This window comes from Andrena cerasifolii, chromosome 2 (assembly GCF_050908995.1).
Source record: "Andrena cerasifolii isolate SP2316 chromosome 2, iyAndCera1_principal, whole genome shotgun sequence".
NCBI lineage: Eukaryota > Metazoa > Arthropoda > Insecta > Hymenoptera > Andrenidae > Andrena > Andrena cerasifolii.
The window spans coordinates 1,278,060-1,302,708 of NC_135119.1; the positions used below are offsets into that span (position 1 = coordinate 1,278,060).

The window sequence follows — 24,649 nt, forward strand, 5'->3', positions numbered from 1 at the left end:
ATAGAAGATCACAGGTGAACCTATTCTTCTTCTTCCTATTGTCCCTCTCACTCTGTACTATGTATCTGTATTATGTATGTATTTTGTGTGCGCAGATAACTTCACTCACGTGCACTATACATCCATAGTCTGTTGTACAGAGATAGGTTCACCCGTTACTTCCCTCTTTCTCGGACCGGCCGCCATTGCTCTGTTCACTCTCCAGGTATTTTTAGAGCGCAATGGTATAGACCAGCGCTGTCCAGCGTAGGGGCCCCGCACGCGCCTGCTTCCCCTTCCAATCTTTCCCTCGCACAGTGTGCCTTCCGTTGTCAAGGAGACCGCGCGACGCTAAGAAGGCTGCCATGACGGGCTAGCCGGGCTAGCGTCTTCGCGGTCAGCGACGCGCGGTATCCCTGACAACGCGGACGAGAGTGGGAAAACCCCAAGCTCCCGCGGGAGCAACCTTGGACAGCGCTGGTATAGACAGGTTTTAAATGCATTATGCCGAAAGTTTTTATTAATATCTCTGAAACTAACAAATACCTGAAGCTAAAATTTTATATAAGAGGTCCTCCCCCCTCGCGTATTACTCTATTTGTTTATATTTCCTTCTTTATTGAAAAAAGGACCAATGTTACACGCCACCGTGTGATGCTTCTGTCGTGCCAAGTCATATCCACTGTCAACATCACCCATGCATTTGTTGCTTCTCTACGATCTATTCTTAGGAGACATATTTATCTGCATTGTATAAATATAATTTATTGTCCTGAATTACGTAGTTTCCGAAAAATTTGCCGTGTAGGCACACCGTGGAAAAAGGTATGTACTAAACTCGGTACAGTATTTCCTCGTTACGGGCTCGGTTTGGTGTACACGATACGGACTTTTCGCTATCCCCACCACTGCTGTCTCACTCTTGTCCGGCGAAGGCGAGAGCGAGTGAGGACGGTATGAGAAGGACGACGCGTTTATGCTTTGTCTCGCTCCGTTTTTCGGACGCCAGACACTCTGTCCTTTGCGTGCGCGACGGGCGTGCGCGATGGTCGCAAGCTCTTACCGTGAGCCGGGCCTGCGTCAAGATTTTGCGAAGCGGTTTTCGTGCTCATGGTAAGCGCTTGCGATCATCGCGCACGCTCGCCGCGCACGCAGTGTTCCATCTCGCTCCCCCCCTTTAGCCAGAAAGAAGCGAGAAACGAACACTCGGAATTAGGGCTCCGTTCACGATACGGGCTCAACGCCGGTCCCAACCAGCGAGCCGCTAACGAGGAAATACTGTAGTTCTAGTGTTAAGTAAAGTTTTTTGCGAATATCACGTAAACCAAAGGTGATCAACAAAAAGTTTAAAGGGAAATGTTGTTCAGAATGACGACTTTGACAACACATGTGAAGGTCATCGAAATCGGCGAGGGCCCAGTTCATCGGCAAGTTTACCAAAAATGTTTAACTGAAATATATATGCGTGCTTATCTATAATATATAACAGTATAATATAAACCCGCATTTTGATGTTGTAGAATGTGTAATTAAAGCAATTATTAGTTTCACATAAATTTTTATGATTTTGTCTTCATAATATTATATCTACCTAATAAAAAAAAATACATTGTAAAGTTGAAACTGAGAAATTCGATTTTGGCCGCTCTCCACTAATCCAGACCCAACCCAGACCGCTGTGCACCCTCCGGCTTTTTACTATACCTACCCATATAATAGTACATATATTCTATCTCTTTGAACTAACGATAAGCATATGCCCCTATACATTGAAAGTATTTCATAATAAATACCTGGTATAATAATAATAATTACATATGCTACTAAGTACCTAATTAACAAAAGTTTCTAACGCAGAATTCTTTGTTGCGCGGTCTTTTGAAGATTCTGAATTTCTCGTGGGGAATTTAAGCGCGGCCGCGGGTTGATGCTCAAGGAGCGCAAAACAAGCATTTAACATCTTTGCGCTGACTTTACACATTTAGGAGAAGGGATAAAAGTGGAGTTCAAATGTTAAAACATGCGTTTCCAGATAAGTATTGATTAATTTATAACCTTGAAGTATATTAATTAAAAGAATCTCATTACTGTTTTCAAACCCCTTGGACTTGTGCTTACTCATGATGTAAGGATATAAGGTGTGCTCGTTGAGCGGCTCATTTTCGTCTTTTACTGCGCATTCCCAATTTCCGCCATATGAAAATATGTATGCATATGAATGTATATCGAAATATGTGTACGGACGCGTATCGAAATGTTGACAAATTCATTGTATCCTATTGGTTGACAATCCAATATGAAGGATCTTGAGAAGAGCACGTTATTGGCTAATTTGAAAGGGTGCGCAGGATCACACCTTATATCCTTATATTGTTGCGTGGTCCTAGGGACTGGGTTGATACCCGTTGAGCGCAGAACCGCTCTGCTCGGAGTTATGCCTTCGTAGTAGTAGGAATTCCGTGGAATTGTAAAGAAAGACTCTGCTTTTTGTAGTTTAACTGTTATCTATTTATTTGTAATAACTTATAGATGATAAAACGAAATGTAACGGAGCTCAAAATAAACGTATAGTCTCTACTACGTTCCAGAACAGAATCAGGGTCTCGGGTGTCGTTATTTCGCATTCCTACGGCAATATAAACAAAAGTTTGCACATCGAGTGGATTACATACATGCCATGTTGTTGGTTTAGCTGGTGCTGAACAAGTGTTTAACGCCTTAGCTATGATTAAATATACGACGCGTACAAGTATTATTAAGAACAATATAATAACCTAACGCATCATAATAAACATAAGATGAACACAACTATAATGTCTTTCTACTTTCATATGTACAATTTATATTCCTATTAGGAAAAGGGACGAATTTAAACTCTTTGGCTATTTATCATGGCATACAACCTTCTATCAGTAGCCCCAAATTCTTCATATAGTGGAAAACGCATTGTTACCAATATGAGATTGCGCGATATTTAACACCTGACACATCCAGCAGCGCCATCTGAACGCCAAAATTGCCCGACAATTCCCTACGCGTGACGTCCCGTGGCCATCGCTACACACCAATACAAATGTAGCGTTATTGCTGTAGGTGTATCCCTACTCTTATATAACCTGCCAGCAGATTGTACAGTTTTGTTGCGCGGCCGAACTGCTGACTCCTCGTGGGGAATTCGAGCGTAGGAAGATGCCCGGGGAGCGCCACGGCGCTCTGCTCTCTGGACGCCGATTTTTAGTAATAATAATAACAATAAAAATGCCATAAGGACAATTTGAACAGAAACAAGCAATAAATTTTAATGTACTAAATAAACTGAATTTAACTCGATACAAATAACTGATTTACGAGATTTGTAACTGTACGTCCGTTCATTTTCATTCTCGGGGCAAGAGTGAACGTTTCACAAGGTCCATCGGTTTTACACCTTTTGTACGTTACAAAATGTCTTAGATTCTAAAAGCCAATCACAAATTTACTAATTCTAGTCGAATTAACGAAAGAAGGCACCTTGGGACCGGGGCCAGAATTTGCGACGTTGCCGCTACTCCAGGCTCGCGATTGGTGCTTCCCCTACGCAGCTCCCTACGCCTTGGCCAATGACTTTCGACTACTTAGCTGTGGGCCTAGAGTAATCGTTGTCCTTGTCGGGTGTATATTGCTATCCTCTTCCACAGGGCAAACCCAACGTCCTTCCCATAGAGATTTGACAGAATGTCGCATCTTATTGGCCATTGCGGCACGCGCCATGCAGAATGAATGGCGGACAAGTCGAGGAATACAGGCTTATAGGATTTTTATTCTATTTAGCATCATGCCACGGCAAATCGATCACTTTTTGCACTTGATGTCAGGGATTTTGTTCGAACTGAAATATTATATAGGAAGGGATTTCAGTCACCACTTTTCTGGTTTTGAATTTGTTCAATTTTTGCCTATTTTCATGATTCCGAGCTGTACGTGTGAATTTTTATCTCGGAAACTCTCTATCGTATTGAATTCATTCTTTTTTCATTTTAATCTAGAAACTGCGGGCTATTCCAATACTCTTTTTTATATTGAAAAATTAATTTTGTAATTTTGAAAATTATAACGTAAGTTTTATTTTGCAAATTTTACGTACGAAATATTCTGCTTTCGAGCATGGAATTTTGAAAATTAACGTCAGCATGAGCTGTTATTAACCGATGAAGAATTTCATTAACTCTATATTTTGTAACCAAGTTCAAAACCTGTTATACAATGACTCAAACCTTTCCATAATTTCACGTGATTCACAAAATACATAATGCATTCTGATCAAAGTCTAAAAATGTGATCGATTTGGCGTGGAGTGACTGTAGATGAAGGAATCTGTTTTATCGAGCGAGTGAGAGGGACGCAGTTGCACTTGAAGATAGAAAGAGACGTCAGATCTGCTACACAACGTGGCAACGTCGCACGAAGTACGGAGCAGGCATTGGGTCTCTCCCGAGCCACGCGCGGCGGCCTACGGGCCGCCCAGGTGCCTTCTTTCGTTAATTCGACTATAATCAGCTAAATTCCTATTCGTCGATCCATTTCCTTTCAGTTATAGATTTTTGTAAAAACTAGCGTTTAAGGCTGCCGTCTCATTTTTGTTTGGTCCGAATCGATCGAAGCGTCCCCAGTAAACAAATGGACCCGAATAAAACTACTGCGGTCGATAAAAAGAACTTGTACACTCAGCTCAAACGATTATGACCGATCGAGATTCATTTTTGCTTGGCAGTGCCCTCACCATGTTCATAGAATACTGTAGAATGTTAGCGATGAAAAAAAGTCAACCGTAAGCTGTTCCACAATCGAATCTCGATCGGCCACAATCGTTTGAGCTGAGTGTGATATTAGAAGATTTTCTATATTTTCGATTCCTTTTTGTGTAGAATCACCATATTCCGTATTATGTTAGCGCTAAAATGAAATAGAATATTAGTATTATAGTGTCTCTAGGTTGTAACGCTTGTATGCCCCATCAGTGCTCCCTCTGTACCTGCTAAACCTAACCTTATTTTCCTTTCTCTGAAAGAAACGGAACGTTAGGGATTTTAGGGAGCGCTATAAAAAAGGGGCACCGTATTTGGGACAAAAACATGTACTTTTATTTCAATTAAAAAAGTATGAAAAATTAACAATTTTAACCAGAAAAAAGTGCCGTAATAAAGAGAAAAGTTAAAAAAAAATTGGCGTTCCAATAAAAATCCCCACGAGATCGCGCAACAAGGGCAGCACCAGAAGAGCACAGTCAGTGCGTGCCTGCCGAATGCGCTAATGATCTTGGCACCGAAAAAGTTCGCACTCATTGCGCACCAGTGCGGCGTACCGAATTCGCTAACACATTCTGAATAGGAGTCGGAACACCTGTCTATACACCGTGCTTTGAACTTGTGGTCTGATTCAAATTTCGCGCCCCTAGAGTTTACGCTACAAATTCGCACTGTTGATTTTTTGGCATTTGAACAACTAAAATAGATGAAATCCAAATTCTGTATACTATTTAAAAGTATGTCAAAATAATATCCCTAATTTTTTAGTTAACCATTTTAGCTTAAAATTATGGCAAGTGTAGGAATTAATGGATTTGGCAGAATAGGGAGAATGTGTCTTCGTGCATGTATAGAAAAGGATGTCGACGTAATAACTGCTACTTAAAATATTTATTTACATGCAGATACTTTCAGATCAAAGTATACGTAAAATAATTATACATTTTATTAGGTTAAGTTGATCAACGACCCATATATTACAACTGACTATATGATATATTTATTCAAATATGACTCAACTCACGGGACTTACCCTTTAAAGGTGGAATGCGATAATGGACATATTGTTACAGCAGGTATAAGTAGCATTTTCTATAATACTGAATCAATTAATAATTACTAAGATAATGTATATTGAACCTTTTTATTTAAGAGAAAAATTGTATTTCATTCAAGAGAAAATTTGAATATTACAGCCCAGATAGCACACAAACGTCTTTAAGACGTCTGTTTCAGACTTTCAAGACGTCCTGAAAACGTCTGCTAAAGTCTTAAAAGCGTTTATAGACATTTTTGAACGTCGTTTGTCAGGAAGTTCAAGATGTCGTGACGACGTCTTAAACACGTCTTCGTAAGGTCCGGGGTAGGAAAAAAAATAGGTGGTGACGAAAATCGAACCCAGACTTTCTGCTTACGACGCAACCACTATTATTCGCACCTACCCAACACACTTCCTTGTAAACACTTTCAATTTCTAGGTATATAGCTAGTATCAATTGTTTATAATAAATGGGCATTGACGCGAAATATTCTGCAGAATACCATCATCCGACCTCTAGACACATTGCTTAAAATTTCACATTCATCTTAAAACTGACGTTTTAACGACGTCTTAAAGACGTCTTAAAAACGTCCTGACACTCACGTCTTGAATACGTCTTAATAAGGTGGTCAGACGTTCAGACTGAAGACAGACGTAAATTGGTCAATAAGACGTCGTGGGCTATCTGGGAGAGGATATGAAAAAGTTTCTTGATTGTTAAACATAAATAATTCATTCATAAATTTAATAATAATTAAAAAAAATAAATAACTTAATTAGAGGTCTTTTATAACTTTGCCTTATACTTTATTAGTAACATTTCCTATATAATCATATGCAATGCAGTTTAAAATTTATAGAAATCAGTATACTTAAATCAATTTCTCTTTTTCTCTTGGTTAAAGATAGGAGAATTTCCACATCACAAGAGAAAAATCCATGTAAAATAAATTGGAAAGAAGCTGGCGTAACTTATGTAATCGAAGCTACTGGGGTATTTACTACCTTAGAGAAAGCAAGTGTAAGATATAAAACTGTTATTATTCTCCAATTATTACACTCCACTTTTTTCAATATTTTCTACAACGTAATTTATATTGTGCATTTTGATTTTAAAATTTATATCTACATATAATTCACTAAAACTATAGAAGTTAATTTCACTGAAATTGTAGAATAAAACTTCACTTTTTAATATTAACTAGATAAATATAAAGAAATATATAAATGCATCTAACAATCAGTATGCTGTAAATCATATAACTACCATTGTATCATAAAGTGGACTATATCGTTCATTTTTTAATTTAATGAAAAATATAGAAGTTCTATGTTCAATAATAATATTTATTAACGGGTACTGTCCTTTGGTACAGACAGAGATAACAGTATAGAGTGTACAATTAAGATATACATAATATAGAATTACCAAGTTATTTATATGTATAGCTATTAGGCCGATTTACATGGACAGTTTTTTTCACAGTTTTGGAGCGTACACTCCAGGTGTGCGTTCCAAAACTGTCCATGTAAACTGTAAAGCAGGACTGCCCATCACGCTGTACGTACATCTGGTTAGCTCAACTATACAGCCCCTTTTACGAGGTGGTGCCTTAAGGGGAGGTTCCGGTCTAAAAGTCGATTTTTTTTACTCCATTTTTCGAATGTTCAACCTTTTAGGAATGCGTGTTTAAAAGGATTTGTTGAAATTCGTAATATTCCCGAAGTTATAGGCATTTGAGTAGCGGCAAATGCATGGGTAACACCCGGCCACTCGGCACTCACGTAAAACTTTAAACGCGTTTTTCTCGAAACAGTCTTCTCAAAACGGTGGGACCTGTATCTCTAAAAGTTTATATCCGATTGGACTGAAACTTTTTTTATTTTGAAGATTATTCTTCTGTCTAGGGGGGAACTAGAAAAATTACAAAACATGACATTTTTTTAGAAAATAATGACACTTCAATTTTGAAATCACTTTTCCCTGTATTTTTCGTCCTTTCAACGCCTTTGAAAATTATAAATTTTTAATTTTTTGTAATTTTGTCTAGCCCCCCCCCCCCTAGACAGAAGAGTAATCTTCAAAATAAAAAAGGTTTCAGTCGAATCGGATAATAACTTTTGGGGATACAGGTCCCACCGATTTGGATCAATTTTTTGACGCCTTGACTTTAACGGCTACCGAGGGCCGTCTGCAATGATTAATTATAAAACAAAAAATATATTTCTATACTTTAAGACATCCTTAATACAATGCAAAAAGTCCCATTAAATTATATATAGTAGTTTTCCTTTAATTAATTCCTAAATACCACCTATTTTTTTGGGCTCTAGACCGGAACCTCCCCTTAATATTTTCTAACACTCGCCCATCCTTCAGTTGTGCTTGTCCCTAATCACTTAGTCATCCATAGATTTTACATTGCTTTCTGTAACACAAAAATCAAAAACACATCTGAGTATCTAAGTCAACATTGATAATATCATCTCAAGATTGTCGAAGAAATTCCCTCAACAAACAAAAAATATTCGTCAGCCGACAATACTCCCCTTCTTCGAATCAATCCTCTTTCCTGCTGCATAGCAACGACCATGAAGGGTGTTTGGCGATGCATCATTTGCACGTTGCTGGTTGAATATTTCCGCTGTTAGATTGCAGACACTCTGCAACTCCAATGCGATGTAAGATGTTGAAGTCGTGTAGTTCCAATCCCTGCATCATACAGTATCGAACTCCCCTTGCTGTTATGATAGTTTGGTACAATTAAGTAATAGTGGCTATATCACCACTATTACCATGATATCGTTCATCATCACCCGATAGTGATGATATAGCCGTTATCGACCCGGTGACATAATACAATCATACAATTATAGCAACAACAGTGCCACACTATATAATGTTATGATATCGAGTTCTTCATCAGTCGACAGCGGCTAACCATAACTGCCGAACTGATGGCAAAATACAATCATACAATAATAGCTAAAAACCCTTATTATTACTGTGATACCAGTTTCTTCACCATCCAACAGTGGCTATATCATCACTGTCGGTCTGGTGGCACAAAACAATCGTGATAATCCAAAAACCCATGCTTTGCTTCAGCAGCGACAACACTGACCAGCCCCAACTGTTATGCCATAGCTGTGTCCTCTGATCTGCTTCCGAAGCTCGTTTAAATCCAAACATTGTACTTCGGAAGGAGTTGCAAAGGGGGTTGTTGAAGGGAAGGGCAGGCATGAGGGCGTGGGGGTTTGAAAGCAAATTGGAAGAGGTTCAAGGGGAAGCTGGCGAGGAGGATTCATCTTTGAATAATATTACAATTTATTTTCAAATATCAACACATTCCGAAAACTTTAAATGCCTTTTTTTCGAAACTACGTTTTCCGAAACAGTGTACACTGTAATTTGTGTAAAACTCTATGGATTTTTATACAATTTTACGCAGATGTTCTTAAATGTATTCTCTATTGTCCGACCGTCAATTTTTTCGATTGGTTGAAAAATAACAATAGCTACACTTTGAAGCAAAAAGCTCATTTTCGTGTGTAAGAAAATGAACGTTATTTACGCATAAGTCAAGTAAAAATTAAAATATCGAAAAAGTTGACGGTCGGACGATAGAGTAAACATTTAAGAACATCTGTGCAAAATTGTATAAAAATCCATAGAGTTTTACTCATATTACAGCGTACACAGTTTCGGGAAACGTGGTTTTGAGAACAACGCATTTCAAGTTTTCGAAATGTTTTGATATTTGAAAAAATAATTGTAATATTATTCAAAGATGTATCTATCTTCATTGAACAATTTTTATTAATAAAAGTGTTTTTGTAACTTAGAAATAAATTCCCAATAATGCAATATTTCTTGACCTGGCCAAGGTGATCTAACCCCTTAAGCAAATATCTTTTTCCTTAGACATTTTCTCGTATCATTAAAAACAACGGAAATATTTTATTGCAGGTACATTACACGAACGTTGCCACTGCAATATTCCGCAGCATTGTTTCCACAATATTGCAGCAATGCTGCAATGCAACCTACAACATTGCAAAATAGCAGCAACATTGCAAAATAGCAGCAACGTTGCTGCTGTAGGGGTGGTTAAGGCTAAGCGTAAATAACCCGGAAGCCTCAACAAATAATCGTAAAAATCTAGAGGTATTAAAGTTGTGTTTTGTTCATTTAAAAATTGCTTATAGTGAATTATATGTATTTAACAGTGTGATGACATTAAGAAATTAAAGTATTAAGTTGAACCTGACAATGGGCATATTTTGTAACAATGCAAACAAATCTCTGCAAAGCATATAATAAATTATATTTTAAAATGAACTTCATAATATTTTAAATCGGTTTGTAAGGAAACAAATCTTTATATTAAAGTCTTTATTCTACAATTTCAATGTATTTTTTTATGATGAAGTACTATCTTTTTGATTGTACTAACGTTTAAGCAACACTGTGTATAAGTTATTTAATGATGGACTAGCGACTTAATTTTAGTTACACATAGATGGTGGAGCTAAAAGAGTGATTATCACTGCACCCTCTGTTGATGCACAAATGATGGTTTATGGTGTAAATCATACTTGTTATGAACAAAAGAAAAGTAAAGTAGTATCAGCTGCTTCTTGCACAACAAATTGTGCAGCACCTATTATTCAAGTGATGCATGAGAACTTCGAAGTTATTGAAGTAATGATTAGCAGCGTGCATGCTATAACATCAACACAAAAAACATTGGATGGTCCTATAGAAAAAAAAAATGTAATTAGCAAAGACTATGATATAATATTTGTTTTGATTTTTAACAATTATGGACGAAGATTCTTTTTTCTTCCCACATTTTCTTAATTTGTCCATAATGTTCTTTGAATGTACCTTTTTTCATACAATAATTGTATAACATATTCTTAATTATAACATATTTAGTATTGCACTGTCATCAGAGGATATATTATAATTACATCTATATTACAGTTATGGAGAGACGGTAGGGGTGCTTTCCAAAATATTATTCCAACATCTTCAGGTGCAGCCAAGTCATTGGACAAGGTTATTCCTGAACTCAAGGGCAAGATTTCTGCAATAGCCTTCAGAGTACCAGTTTCCAATGTTTCTTTATGTGATATGACTTTTAGGTAACGCAAACATATCATATACATTATGCTTGTGTGGTGTGGTATAGGCGTTAGGAGGGGGTAGCGCCCGTGGGCGGAAACCCACGATTCTGGCATCACTGATTATAGTACATTACAAAATATAAAGTATTGAAAACGCAGTAATAAATTGGTATAAGATTTATATTATTTTTTATGTTGTTAATATTGAGAACCTGTAATGGGGTATGCAATTATCGGTAATTATTTAGAAGTTTTCCATCCTCACCAATTTCAATGATTTTTGGATATGTTATCAAGATCAAGATTCTGAACAACTTTTTCCTATACATGTTACCGCCGCACCACCTTCGTTTTCAAGATATTTGCGAAAAACTTCTGTTGGTTTATTCCGACGCAACGCATTCCAGTTTCCAACTTGCCCCGGGTATTAGTATTGGTTGGGGCTAGCTTAGTGCGGGGGGCGCGTAAAGCATGATAGCGAACTGATGTGAGTTTAGAGACTTGAACCAGAAACTTGCGGATGCCCGTCAACACCCCGACGCATATCGGTTCGCTACCATGCTTTACGCGCCCGCGGGCGGGCGCGCGTCCTCCGCAATAATCTAGCCCCAACCAATACTAATAACCGGGACAAGTTGGAAAGTGAAATGCGTTGCGTCGGAATAAGTCAAAAGAAGTTTTTCACAAATATCTCGGAAACGAAGGTCAGCTTCGTCATTTGTTTTGTCCCATGCTGGTGCATATGCTGCCACGGGCGCGCACTGTAAGTAGGTACACGATAGAATACATTGTGTAGTAGCAGCAGTTTTTCGCGAATATCTCGGAAACGAAGGTCGAGCGGCGGTAACATGTACAGGAACAAGTTGTTCAGAATCGTGTCCCCGACAATATATACAAAAATCATTAAAATCGGTGAGAATGGAAAACTTGTAAATAATTACCCAATTATCAAAGATATAAAAAAACTAAAACTGTGTTAAACAGTACCTATAATGAATTAAAAATAATTTATTTCCTGTAATGTATTGTCAATATCATGTAAATAATTATAACATGTATGAATGAGGTATACCTTGTACATTCATCTTCAGAGTGAACAAACCAACAACATATGATGAAGTAAAGGAAGCAATGAAAGCGGCATCAGAATCTGACCTAAAAGACATATTGGGTTATATAGATGATGATTGTGTGTCATCTGATTTTAATAATACAAGTTATTCATGCATTTTTGATGCCAAAGCTGGCATTCCCCAGACAAGTACATTCATCAAAGTTATTGCCTGGTAATGTGATCATATTTTGTGTTATATATGTTTTATAAAATAATTACAATTACGCAGTTATTTTTCTGACACAAATGAGAAATTAGACTTAAGGAGATTAGCCAATTAAGTTGTATTACTAAATTAACACTCAACTATTAACGATTAATAGCTGCTACCGGTCGGTGAAGTGTTAACCAAGATATAAATATTTATAGGTATGACAACGAATACGGTTATGCACATCGTATACTGGATCTTATACAATACATGATTAAAGTTGACTCTAATGAAATACCAGTAGTCACAGAGAATTTAGATCCCACGCAGAATTTAGAGCTCGAGCAGAATTTAGAGCTCACGCAGAATTTAGAGGAAGGTGAAGATGAATAACTCTTTTGACAAACAAAAGTATATATTGCAGGATTATAGTTTTACTATTTCTGTACACAAAATAATAACTCTGATATCTCATACACAAATGTTTCGTCATAGTTCACATAATTCATGAATTATTGCTGTAAATATTAAGTATTTGAATGAGTGCCAATTAATTTAATTATGTTCTATGTAATGATTGTGTTTCTGGACAAATAAAAGTTGAATTTAATCTAGGCTTATTGAATGAACAATTTATTAAACAAAGCATTAAAGACAAAAACTTAAATTTCCCTTTACAGCTTCTAATAAAATGTGAAATATAAATTTACTTAAATTTAGCGGTCGTAGACCACTGATATATGTATCAGCGGCTGAAGCGAATTGAAGGAGACTTTACATGCTAGCGCCGCCACCGCTCGACCGATGTATTAAACGGACCTAGCGCAAAGTTTGAAAAATGTGGTTTATAAGAGACTAAAAGAATAGTGTGATATAATATATTATTATATTATGTACATAATGTAGTATAATCATATAATACGAATTGCTTGTATGATGGTTGAAATTCAGAAAAGTTAATCAGAGCAAATGAAATTCATGAAAATAGTGAGATAAATATATATAAATGTAATATAAAACAAACTGAAGTAATGATTAATGAAGTTCGCAAAAAGAGAATTTAAAATATTTGTAAACAGTTTTGTCGTTTGCTTTATTGTTATGGATAAAAGAGATGAAGGTATGAATTTCTTACGTTTTAAGAGAAGCATTAAATGAAATTGAATTCATAATAATAATAAAATAAATTTATTAGTCTTATAATACATACAAATATATCTCAACATCCATGGCAGCTATGATGCAGAATGAAATATTTTATGTACAATTAAGGCTGCCGTCTCATTTTTGTTATGGTCCGAATTAGAGCACTAAACAGGTGAGTATGCAAGAAGAGTATGCTGGAGATAGAAGATTATTGAGTACCCGCCTTCTTGGGTATTGTCAGATTCACTTTATAAACAAAATATGCGTTGTTGGTATTGATGCATAGTAGCACGACACATTATTAGAGTATTTTATTACATTTAAGTTTATATTTGGTTTATAAAGTGAATTTGAAAACAGTTGTCATTGAATCATAGACATACGAGGATTAAGATTAAAACTTTGTCGTTGTACAGAGGAATAACTCAGCGAGTGCAAATCTGGGTGTAACCATATAATATTTCTGCAAGATCGACGTACTGAAGAATGAGGACTCGGGTGATTCAAATAAATCTACATCGGAACGCGGGCGCGGACGGGAGTTTTGGTAAAAACTATAGAGAAATACCGAATAGACGTGGCGTTGATACAGGAGCCCTGGTATGCGTACAAAGCACCTAGGGGCCTTGGAATGGCAGGCACTATATACGCTGCAAAAACGGAAGAAAGGACACGAGCCTGTATAGTTGTTAGAAAAGGAATCATGGCAACCTTGATGCCACACTTAAGTTCAAGGGATGTCACGGTGATTTCGTTGAGGACGAAAAGTTTGAGGGAAACGATGGAGGGAGGGTTAATGTTAATCTCGGCTTATTCTCCGAGCGAGGTGAGGGAGATCTCGCCCGGGAAAAAATGTAAATGTGCACTAGAATGGTGTGACAGGAGGCGTAAGGAAGTAATCTTGGGAATGGATGCGATTGCACGACATGAGATGTGGGGGAGTTCAGATACCAATGCAAGAGGCGTTGAATTGTCAGAATTTTTGATAAGTAAGGGATTAATTTACCTGAACCGGGAAGTAGGCCGATATTTGTGACGGCAATGAGGAAGAAAGTATTGGATATAACGGTAGCAACGCAAGGTATACCAGGACGGATACAGGAATGGAGGGTATTGGAGGAGGAGGATAGTGCGTCTGATCATAAGTATATTAGATTTGATATTGATCATCGTTCCTGGTCAAGGATGGAAGGGAAAAGGAACTCAAGAACCACAGATTGGGGTAAATATAGAGCGTTAGTGGAAAGTAAAAGGGAGAGTCTTCCAACCCGATATGGTACACCGGAAGAGCTGGACAAAGTGAATAGAATAGTAAGAGGAATAATGATCGATGCCTGGGAGGCTGAACTGGTGCAGGGACAAAGTAAAGCTTGTACTCCGTGGTGGACTACAGAGGTACAGGAGGCTCAGGAGAAAGCTAAGAGGGCATTGCAAAAGGCGAGAAGAACTAGTCGGGAATCTGACAGAAACAAAGCAAGAAAATTACGAAGGAACTTTAATACACTAGTGTTCAGGGCTAAGATTAAGGATGGAAAGCCTTCTGCGCTGAGATTCAGAAGGTTCCGAAGCGGCGAGACTAACAAGAATATTGGAAAGCAATAACTCAGAACTATTGGGAGCACTTAAGAAGGAGGATGGAACGTTTACGTTTACCGAAAGTGACTTGGATGTGTTGATTGCAGAACACTTTCCAGGAGTTACACGAATACAGGAAAGGGAAACGCAATATTCTGGATGGGGATACAATCAAACGCGCGGAGGGAGGGGGAATTGAGAACAATCGATACTATTGGAATGAGGCTAATAAAATGGGAAGAGAATCGGATGGGCGATTCTCACTTTTCAACCTTACAAGGTACCAGGACCAGATGGAATGTATCCAAAGCTTTTAAAGGAGATGTTCCAATATATAAGTAAAATCCTTACAAAACTAATGAGAGCTAATCTAGCTATAGGATATGTTCCAGAAGAATGGAGTAAGACGCGAGTAGTTTTCCTACCTAAACCAGGAAAGGACATATACACGACTCCTAAGGCCTTTAAGCCAATTAGCTTAACGTCGCACATGCTTAAGACGTTGGAAAGGGTGGTAGATAGATACATAAAAGATGTGTACCTGGAGTGCTAAAATCTATATGATGGTCAACACGCGTTTTGAATATGACGATTGGTGAACACGGCTGTTCATCATTTTGTAATCGAGATCGCATATGCCCTAAGCAGGAAGGAGATCGTTCTTGCATGCTTTGTGGACATTGAAGGAGTATTTAACAGAACCACAAGGGTTATAGTAAATACTCTAACGGAGCATGGAGTAAGTGACCTGATAATTAGATGGATTACGGGTATGTTGGGGTCGCGTAGGATTCAGGTAACAAGGGGAGCTATCACGCTGAATGGAAAAGTAGGCATGGTATGTCCACAGGAGGGACTTTTATCCCCCCCTCCTATGGAGTCTAGCTGTAGATGAACTATTGTATGCAATGGAAGCGTGCGGCATAAAAGTATTGGCATATGCGGACGATGTGGTGTATTGGGTGGAAGGTATGGACGAGGAAGATATGCTCGAAAGACAGCTGAATGAAATGAGAGGGCAGATAGATTGGCTAAAGTCGGTACAAAATTACCACCGACGGCAGAAGTAGAGATCCCACCGATCTCGATGGTGGTCTATAAAGGGCTTCTCAAAGACTGGAGGAACGATCATAGGAAACGTAGGTGGGCAGAGGTGGAGGGATGTAGACAGGCTAAAGAAATGATAGGGACGGCACCTCAGGAAAAGCGAGCGAAACTGCTATTGGGCTGTGATAGAACGAACGCTCACAATGTTGCAGGCATCCTGTGTGGACATGCTCCATTAAACGCCTATCTATACATAGTGGATGCAGTAAGGGGGGACAGGTGTAAAGTCTGTGACACGGAAGAGGAGACGGCACGACATATCTTGTGCGAATGCGAAGGACTAACGGCCATTCGTATGCAACACTTTGGAAGGGGCAGATTGCAGCCAAGCGAGGTAACAACGATGAAGGTTACCATGATAGTGGACCGTGGACACGGGACTGAGAATAGAAAACGAAATATAAAGGAACAAAAAGAAAATAAATAATGAACAGAGATACAAAGTAAAATGTTATTTTATTCATAATAGGTAGTACTGTCTGAACAAATAGACGATCGTGATATTTGGTACATGGAGAGGCGAATTTGCCTGGACATAGACTCTTTCTATCTTGTACAATCTTAAAACATATCATAATGGCTTAATACAGATTGAGCAAAAATATAAACTGTAGAACATAAAATTCACGTAACATAAGTGTTACCTCAGGGTACAAATGGAACGGACGCATAATTACATGTAACATTTCATAACTAAAAACGAGCGAATATATGTAATGTGGTATATGGGGGGCTCGCGTGGCACTCAGGTGCAGGTGGAGCGAATGCATGATTGTTGGTGGTATTCCATACGCAAAAGGGAGAAGTGGAACTCGTCAGGGAGCAGTTCGACAACAATGCATACATAAAGCACAATGGTGACGCTTCAACGCAATATGGACGAGATAATGTTGCTTTGTTTATGCGGAAAAGGATCGGGAGCCGCGCGGGTATGTGGTTGCGTATGTGCTCGCATTTATAGGTTCGCATGTGTGATGGCTCCCGTAAAATCGTCAACAGAATGGTAAGAGGATACAGGCGAGTGCTAGTCCTGGTTACCTATACGTAAAGCGACCCTAGATAGTGTCGAGGAGCTGGAAATTCCAGGGGAAAGTAGGGTTAGTTGAAGAATCGAAGTATGTCGACCATGCCGTCGCGGTTCCTAAATCAGGCGCGAGTAGCTGGATCGATGACTCTCAGAAGCAGCTGATCGGCAATTACTCACCGGCCTTTGATTTTCTTGGTGGGGTCATGCTCTGCGATATATCGAAAGAGCCATCCGGTAATGGCTCTCCCGAGAGCTGGTGTTATAGGGGCACCGGAAACCTCGAAAATAACCTCGGTGAATGAATGTTGAATATCTCTGCATAGACAAATAGATTGTACATTATAACAGGGTATAACTATGAAATAAAGAAAGAAAGGAAAAATTGATGTCAGCAATATAGGACTGAGAGTATTTAATTGTATGTTTAGTAGTAAGAAAGAATGTTAATTAAGCGTACCTATACAATTGTAATTTGAATATAAATAAATTACCATGAATAAAGTAATTCTAAAAACCTACCTAAGTTCGAGACTTCCAAGTGCGTGTGGTGGCGGAGATGGACGGAGGAAGAATGAGGCGAACGCGGGGAGAAGCGCACCGCGAAGTATATGTGACGCAGTGTCTGCAAGATCTGACGAACCCGGTTTCTCGGGAAGATTTCAGGGGCCGCAGATTTTACCTGGTGGAGCGCAGGGGTTCTCACAGCTAGATATGAGATCCTGGCTGGCGTGCGGGATGTTCGAGGTACACGCTATGACTTGTGGCGTTCTGGGGGGTTTCCCCGGCCCTGTCTATCCCCAAATAACAATAAAATAAGATAAGATAAAATAAGATAAAATAAGATAAAATAAGACAAAATAAGATAAATAAGACACAATAAGATAAAATAGGATAAAATAGGATAAAATAGGCTAAAATAGGATAAAATAAAATGAAACAAAACAAAAGAAATGAGATAAAAACAAACGAATAAAATAGAATAAAACAAATCCATATAGGACAGAATAAAATTAAATAAAATACAAAGATTATAATAATATTAATAAAACAAAATAACATAGAATCAAACAAAATAGAATAAAACAAGATTAAATAAAATAAATTAAATTAAAATCAAACAAAATAAAATAGAATAAGACAAATCCATATAGGACAGAATAAAATTAAATAAAATACAAAAATTATAATAATATTAATAAAACAAAATAACATAGAATCAAACAAAATAGAATAAAACAAGATTAAATAAAATAAATTAAATTAAAATCAAACAAAATAAAATAGAATAAGACAAAATAAAATAAAGTAAATGAATAAAATAGAAAGAACAAATTATAACAAAACGAATTAAGATGAGATACAAACAGAATAAAACAGAATAGAATAAAATTCAGATAGAATAAAGTTTGATGCAACAAAATAAAATAAATATAAAGTAAAACCAAAGAGAATGAAATAGGATGGGACAAGACAAGATAAAATAAATAATATACGACAGAATAATTAATGAAATAGAAGAAGATTAGATAAAATAGATTAAAATAGAGTAAAATATTTATTTTACAATATGAATTTTCAGAAATATGAAATAAATAAAATAAAAATAATAAGTTGGAATAAAGCTTGTTATCACTAATACTATTACTATTATAATGGGTGTTATTATCACCATTATCAACGATAATATCGATCATTATCGATATCATAGTTATTAGCATGAAAGGTATCGGTATCCCTGCTGTATCATTATTACTACTAATGAGACTGTTACTACTGGTATTGCTATTCTGCTGTAGATGACATGGCTATGACTTTTAATATTAATTTCAGGACTACCTTTCTTACTGTTATTACCATTATCAAAGGATTTCGGGGATATGGGCGTCATTACTATTATTACTTTAGTTATTATCACTGATATTACTGTAGCTATTATGATTACTGTTGATATCACTTCTACTATGAAACACTGAATTTCGCGTAGGTTACTGCCACGCAGAGGGAGATACGGAGTCAATTTCGCGAAGGAACTGTCATGGAGAGGGAGATACGGAGTCTGAGAGGGAATGAGTCTCATGTAGACGGGAAGTCGCCGCCTCGGTTCCGCAGGACCCTAAATGATCCGCCGCGCCGAGGGGCCAAACATTAAATTTTACGAAGGTTGCTGTCTAGGAGAAGGAGTCATGGAATACCGAGTATAACACACCTTCAAAGCGGACCCACTGATTTCTCTTCTCCCTTGACCTCAGCATGGAGGACGGCGGGAAGCGACGGTGTCCTCGTAATGGTTGTTATGAAAAACTTTTGCATGTGCTGTTAAGGGTTGCTGGTACTCCTTCATTGGATTTGGGTTGATTGGCATACTTGGAAGTGAGAAGCACTTCTCTTGACTAACTGCAATGAGAAATAATGCTCAGAACTGTACATAGAAACTTTAATCAACGAACATTAACCTTTAGAGGGCCGGGATTTTTTCATTGAAATTGTAAATTTAATTTACTCAAAATTTATGCATATATACCACCAAAATCGCCGGCAAAGTATCCAAATTCTTAGGTGGCCACTATAGCCCGGCCCTCTAAAGTTTAAGGATAGGTTCCGGTCTAAAAATCGATTTTTTTTATTTCATTTTTCGAATGTTCAACCTTTTGGGGATGAGTGTTTCAAAAGATTTTTTTAACATCGTAAAATTCCCAAAGTTATAGGCATTTGGGTAGTGGCACGGGTAACACACGGCTACTCGGCGTAAAACTCACGTAAAACTTTAAACGCGTTTGTCTCGAAACAGTGTTCTCAAAATTGGTGGAACCTGAATCTCCAAAAGTTATTATCCGATTCGACTGAAACTTTTTATATTATGAGGAATATACTTCTGATTCGTGGACCAGTAAAATTAAAAAAAAAATTGTAATTTTTAAAGGCGTTGAAAGGCCGAAAAATATAGGGAAAAAGTGATTTCAAACCAGGGGTTGAAAACAGTTATGATATCAGTTTCGGTTCTCAAAACAGTTATAAGATCCGAAATAATCTTGAAACAGTTATGAGTGAAGAAGGTTCTGGCCTATATCGGTTTCGGTTCTATTATATCGGTTCCATAACGGTTATATTTCGGTTATACAGTAAACTCTCACTATGGGCTGGGGCACTACGACTAATATTAATTTAACACTTAATTTAAAGTATTGCTAACACTAACAGCATAACTTTCCTAATATGTACAAGCTTACGACTAATTTAATATTAATTATGAAGATTATTAACTATTTATTTTTTTTAACCGAACACAATGGCTCGTGGACGAAAACGTCAATTATTGTGAAATATAATTCTTTTTGTATTAAATTCGAAATGCTCGCCACTGGCTCAGGAATACAACTGACTCTGGCTCAGTGGTCTTAAACCCCCCGACCCAAAGAATCGATCTTCGCGTTTGTTTATAAGATCCTTCATCGCTGAGCCTCTTTATCTAGAATCTCTCTTTTAAATACGTAATTTACAGATGCTGTCTTTCATTTCGGCTTTTCCTGCATTGATGGAGTTTTGAAAAGAGAGACACCGGATAGAGAGGCTCAGCGATAAATAGACTTATAAGCAAATAGAATTTCCATTCGCAAAGTGTGATATTGTTCGTAAATATTTTGAAACGTGCGATGCATATACCCGATACATACAATACTCGTATAAAACCGATATATAACCGTTATGGAACCGATGTAATATCGGTTCTGTAGAACCGTAACCGAAATCGATGTAGTCAGAAATTTTGGTTCCTTATAACAGTTATTCAGAATATCGGTTCTTCATAACTGTTTCAGTCAGATCCGTATATAACAGTTTAAAACAGTTGTTTTCGGAACCGTTTCAACCTCTGTTTCAAACTACGTGTAGTTATTTTCTCAAAAATGTCATTTTTTTTCTGGTCAGTCCAGGAACGAGTTTCATGCCCTTTAATAATCTGGCATTGTTTTTTGCTTCAGACCAATGGTTTAGGTGCTACAGGTTCCACCTATTTGGATGAATTTTTTGACGCCGCGACTTTAACGACTCCCTAGTGCCGTCTGTAGCAATAATTAATTATAAAACAAAAATTTATTTCTATAGTTTAAGACATTCTTAATTCAATGCAAAAAGTCCCATTAAATTATATATAGTAGTAGCAAATAGGTTTATTTTTTGCCTTTCAGTCTGAAAATGGAGTTACATATGTTATATGTGTAAGTGTTTTTGGGACTGTTAACTCAAAATTATATGTAGTAGTTTTCCTTTAATTAATTCCAAAAGATCACCTATTTTTATGGGCTTTTGAACAAAACAGCCCATTAACATTTTATGTCACTTTCAATATATCCATAATAAATCTTTAAATTCTCTTTTAATAATATATGTAATTAACTTATATAGCGTATTTGAAATTTATTTCAACTTACGTATCTCTTTGCTTGTTGTAGGAGAGTCACTGCATTCTATTATTATACTTGCATTGGGGACTTGTTCAATTACTAAAGAAGATAGCCCAACATCTTCATCACCTGAAATATTCATTACATAAGCTAACGTAGAGGTGTAAAGAAACTTTCACATTTACCTTATATCAAAGTACACACACTGTCTTACCTGTACAATTAATTTCCATCATAACATTCCTCCATGATTCAGATTTCTTTTTCAGAAATCATAGGCAAATCTTGAGCTTTATCTGAAAAAGATGTAACCTGTGGATGTATCAATGAGAGTATTTACATGTAAAGCAGAAAGAAAAACTTGTAAAAAAAAATACTACGTATACTTTTATAATGGATACTTGTTTTTAATATGTAAAGTATGTACGCCGCCCGACGTCCGATCACTGTAAAGTGATCCGAAAATAATAAGGTATTACTTTCAGTACTTACTCCTTCCAAACCTATTAGTTTCACCCACTCTTTACGTAATTCTTCATCTCGTGGAAATGTACGCATAATTGTTCGGAAATTAGAACACAAATATATGGGTACTGTTAAAAGTTGATAAGAGGTAATGTTATTGTGTAATGTCGCATTTCTTTTATTACTGAAATTCCCACAAAATACACATTTACCCATTTTGGAAATTTATAACAAAACCGGCACTTGCATAAGCTCTACAATAATACACAATTTAAGTTCTTTCGCCAATAAGTACTTTTTCTATACTTGCACTGGCGTGGCCATAGAAGTGGCAAAATCTGTGAACTTCACAGTGTGAAGGTTTGTCCAGTTGGGGCCAAACTTCCCTCTTACGAAAGTTGAAGCAGAGTTTATAGCGCCTCCTGCCTACTAGGTGCGTACTAAACTGTGAATGTGTGAATCGGGACGTATGTGTATGTGTATATGTGTAATGCACCGCTTACTTTAAAAACTGTCCACGGATCGTCGCGCCAGCGACACGCATGCAGCAGATAGAAGGATAAACATTGAAATTGAATATTTCTTCTTTTCATAGGAAAAGAAAATATGTCCAATTTCTTTGTATATCCTTCTATGTGCTGCATACGCGTCACTGACGCGACGATCCATGGTCAGACGGCTTTAGAAAAGGTAAACCAGGGAAAGTGAGGACGCCATTTGAAGGATTTCTGATCATTCCAAAATTTAATTTTTTCCACTCCTACATGCAATATAAGAAGTCAAACACTCGTGTAATTAAAAAAATTAAACGCACATGCAATATAACAAATTAAACACACATGCAACAGTTCGACAGCCAAACATATATACATAATAAAAAACGCATTACACACTCATACTGCAATCGCATACATGCAAAAAGACTTAAAAGTAGATTCGGATATACAAGGACACAATTAGAACCTTTGCTTTGAATGTGATCTGCCATACGTCAAAGCACATAATGACAAACCAGACATTGGAAGCATAGGTTCTTGGGAACAATTTCGTAGCCTATTGGTGGAAGAAATACATTTCTTTAATACATGATCGACATAGTTGACGGTCAAATACACTTTGAGATGCCCTAAAGGGCAATCGCTCAGGTTGACATCAACTGAAAGGCTTAGACAAGTTTGAATTAAAATTTTTAAATTATATTGTTCCGCGAAGTTATCGAAACAGTATTTAGTTAAAACATAAACCTCTCGCATAAATTGTAATATTATTTTTTTTTGTGTTAAAAAAGCTTGGCAGCACGTAGCACAAGCTTGAATAAACGGTTCTAAGTAATCTAAATTGACAGTAGTAGCATCATAATTTTTCAAAATTGACTTTATTGATTCTACAGCTACTACTGGTACTGCATTATTAGAAAATTGAGAATTTTGATTACGAGAGGAAAATTCGAAAATTTCTTTAACATTTAACAAAATTTCACTACAATCTGCCTCACAGTTTTGTCTTCCTGAGTTGGAAAACAATGAATTTATGAGCAATGACTTGTAGTATCCGGTAAATACTGAACAAGTCGGATTTGTATTTCTTCCACCATATTGTCTTACCAGCGAGAAAAATTTTCCAAAGGATCTTGGTTAAAATCTCTGGTTCTGAATCCTGCAAACCCAAGTTCCAGCAAATAAGACCTGAGAATTTTGAACCCTTTCAGGGTATGTATCCAATTCTGCAACGCCGCAGGATACTCTTTATCTCCCGCTTTGCGTTTGATAAATCGCATACTTTGGATTAAGTTTTTTCATTTGCCGCAAGCAGCAATCCATTTTAAGCACCTCTCTCGGCCTTTAACGATATCGGGAAATGCCCTCAGTAGTTTATTTCCCGATTCGCAACCTTTAACTTCGCATTTCTTAGGCCCGGACATAATCTAAAACTCAAATTGATGCAATTAATAAAAAAACTTACAGTATCTCAAAGACGCTATATTACAACAATTACTTATGTCATGACTGATCCACGTGCTTTTATACTTCCTCGTGTTTGGGCCAAACATTTAAAAATGACGACGGTTGCATGGTAACCAATGGTAACATTTCACCAACGTCGAAAGGTTGTATGCGTGCTCACTGATACACCTAGGTATGTGTGTGTGATGTACCCAGCGCCTCCTACCTACTAGTTGCTAACTAAACGGGAACTTCGGCCAATCACAAACGGCTTGGTCCCTCCGGTTTGGCCAGTGATGCCAGAATCGTGGGACGTGGGACAAATGCTTACCCCCACTATGACCTACCGTCGTTCCCCACTTTATTCCCATCCCTACTCCTCTCCATGTGAGCTGCTGTTGGGCTGCCGAGCACACGGACAGAAGTAGGAATATGCTTGTGTGCAGTGCGATGGGAAGAAAGTGGGGGACGATGGTAAAAAGTGTTTATTGGCAAAAGTAGCTAAATTGTGCAGTGCATAGTGGTTATGCAAGTAAATTTTCAAAATGGGCAAATGCAATGAATTTATATAGAATTATTAAAGATTTAACAAAAATTAAGATTTCTTATTTCATACATTTCTTTCCTACAATCTCTTACCAATGATGATGCGAGTGTGACTTAATATTCATGAATTTTGGGTAAATACAACTGACTTGGACTTAGGTGGATTCCCAAGGTAACGTCTCTAAGAGTGAGATATATTTATATGTATTGTAAGATTAATAAATTTATTTTAGTATT

The 24,649-nt window shown here is 37.2% G+C and overlaps 1 protein-coding gene and 2 long non-coding RNA genes across 4 annotated transcripts in view; 1 reads left to right on the top strand and 2 right to left on the bottom strand.

The window, feature by feature from the left end:
• Positions 1-22,150, bottom strand: part of LOC143378556 (uncharacterized) — a 29,638-nt gene extending 7,488 nt beyond the window's left edge. Inside the window, exon 1 of the long non-coding RNA XR_013088282.1 lies at positions 22,136-22,150. This is a non-coding gene — a long non-coding RNA (uncharacterized LOC143378556). The remainder of the gene's footprint in view (positions 1-22,135) is intronic.
• On the top strand, positions 5,432-12,819 carry LOC143378513 (glyceraldehyde-3-phosphate dehydrogenase). Its single transcript, XM_076830334.1, has 7 exons — positions 5,432-5,631; positions 5,716-5,839; positions 6,711-6,826; positions 10,319-10,582; positions 10,796-10,956; positions 12,030-12,224; positions 12,422-12,819. Exons 1-7 carry the CDS (start codon positions 5,554-5,556, stop codon positions 12,594-12,596), a joined length of 1,113 nt encoding a protein of 370 aa, XP_076686449.1. The 5' UTR covers positions 5,432-5,553; the 3' UTR covers positions 12,597-12,819.
• On the bottom strand, positions 17,236-22,254 carry LOC143378542 (uncharacterized). Of its 2 annotated transcripts, XR_013088277.1 has the most exons (6): positions 21,951-22,251; positions 21,673-21,754; positions 21,486-21,587; positions 19,265-19,452; positions 17,578-17,849; positions 17,236-17,373 (listed from the first exon to the last, which is right to left on the bottom strand). It is a non-coding gene; the product is annotated as an uncharacterized LOC143378542 (long non-coding RNA). The 2 variants fall into 2 exon arrangements; XR_013088278.1 differs by lacking the exons at positions 17,236-17,373; positions 17,578-17,849 and having other exon boundaries at positions 21,951-22,254.
• Positions 22,255-24,649: the final 2,395 nt, after the last annotated feature.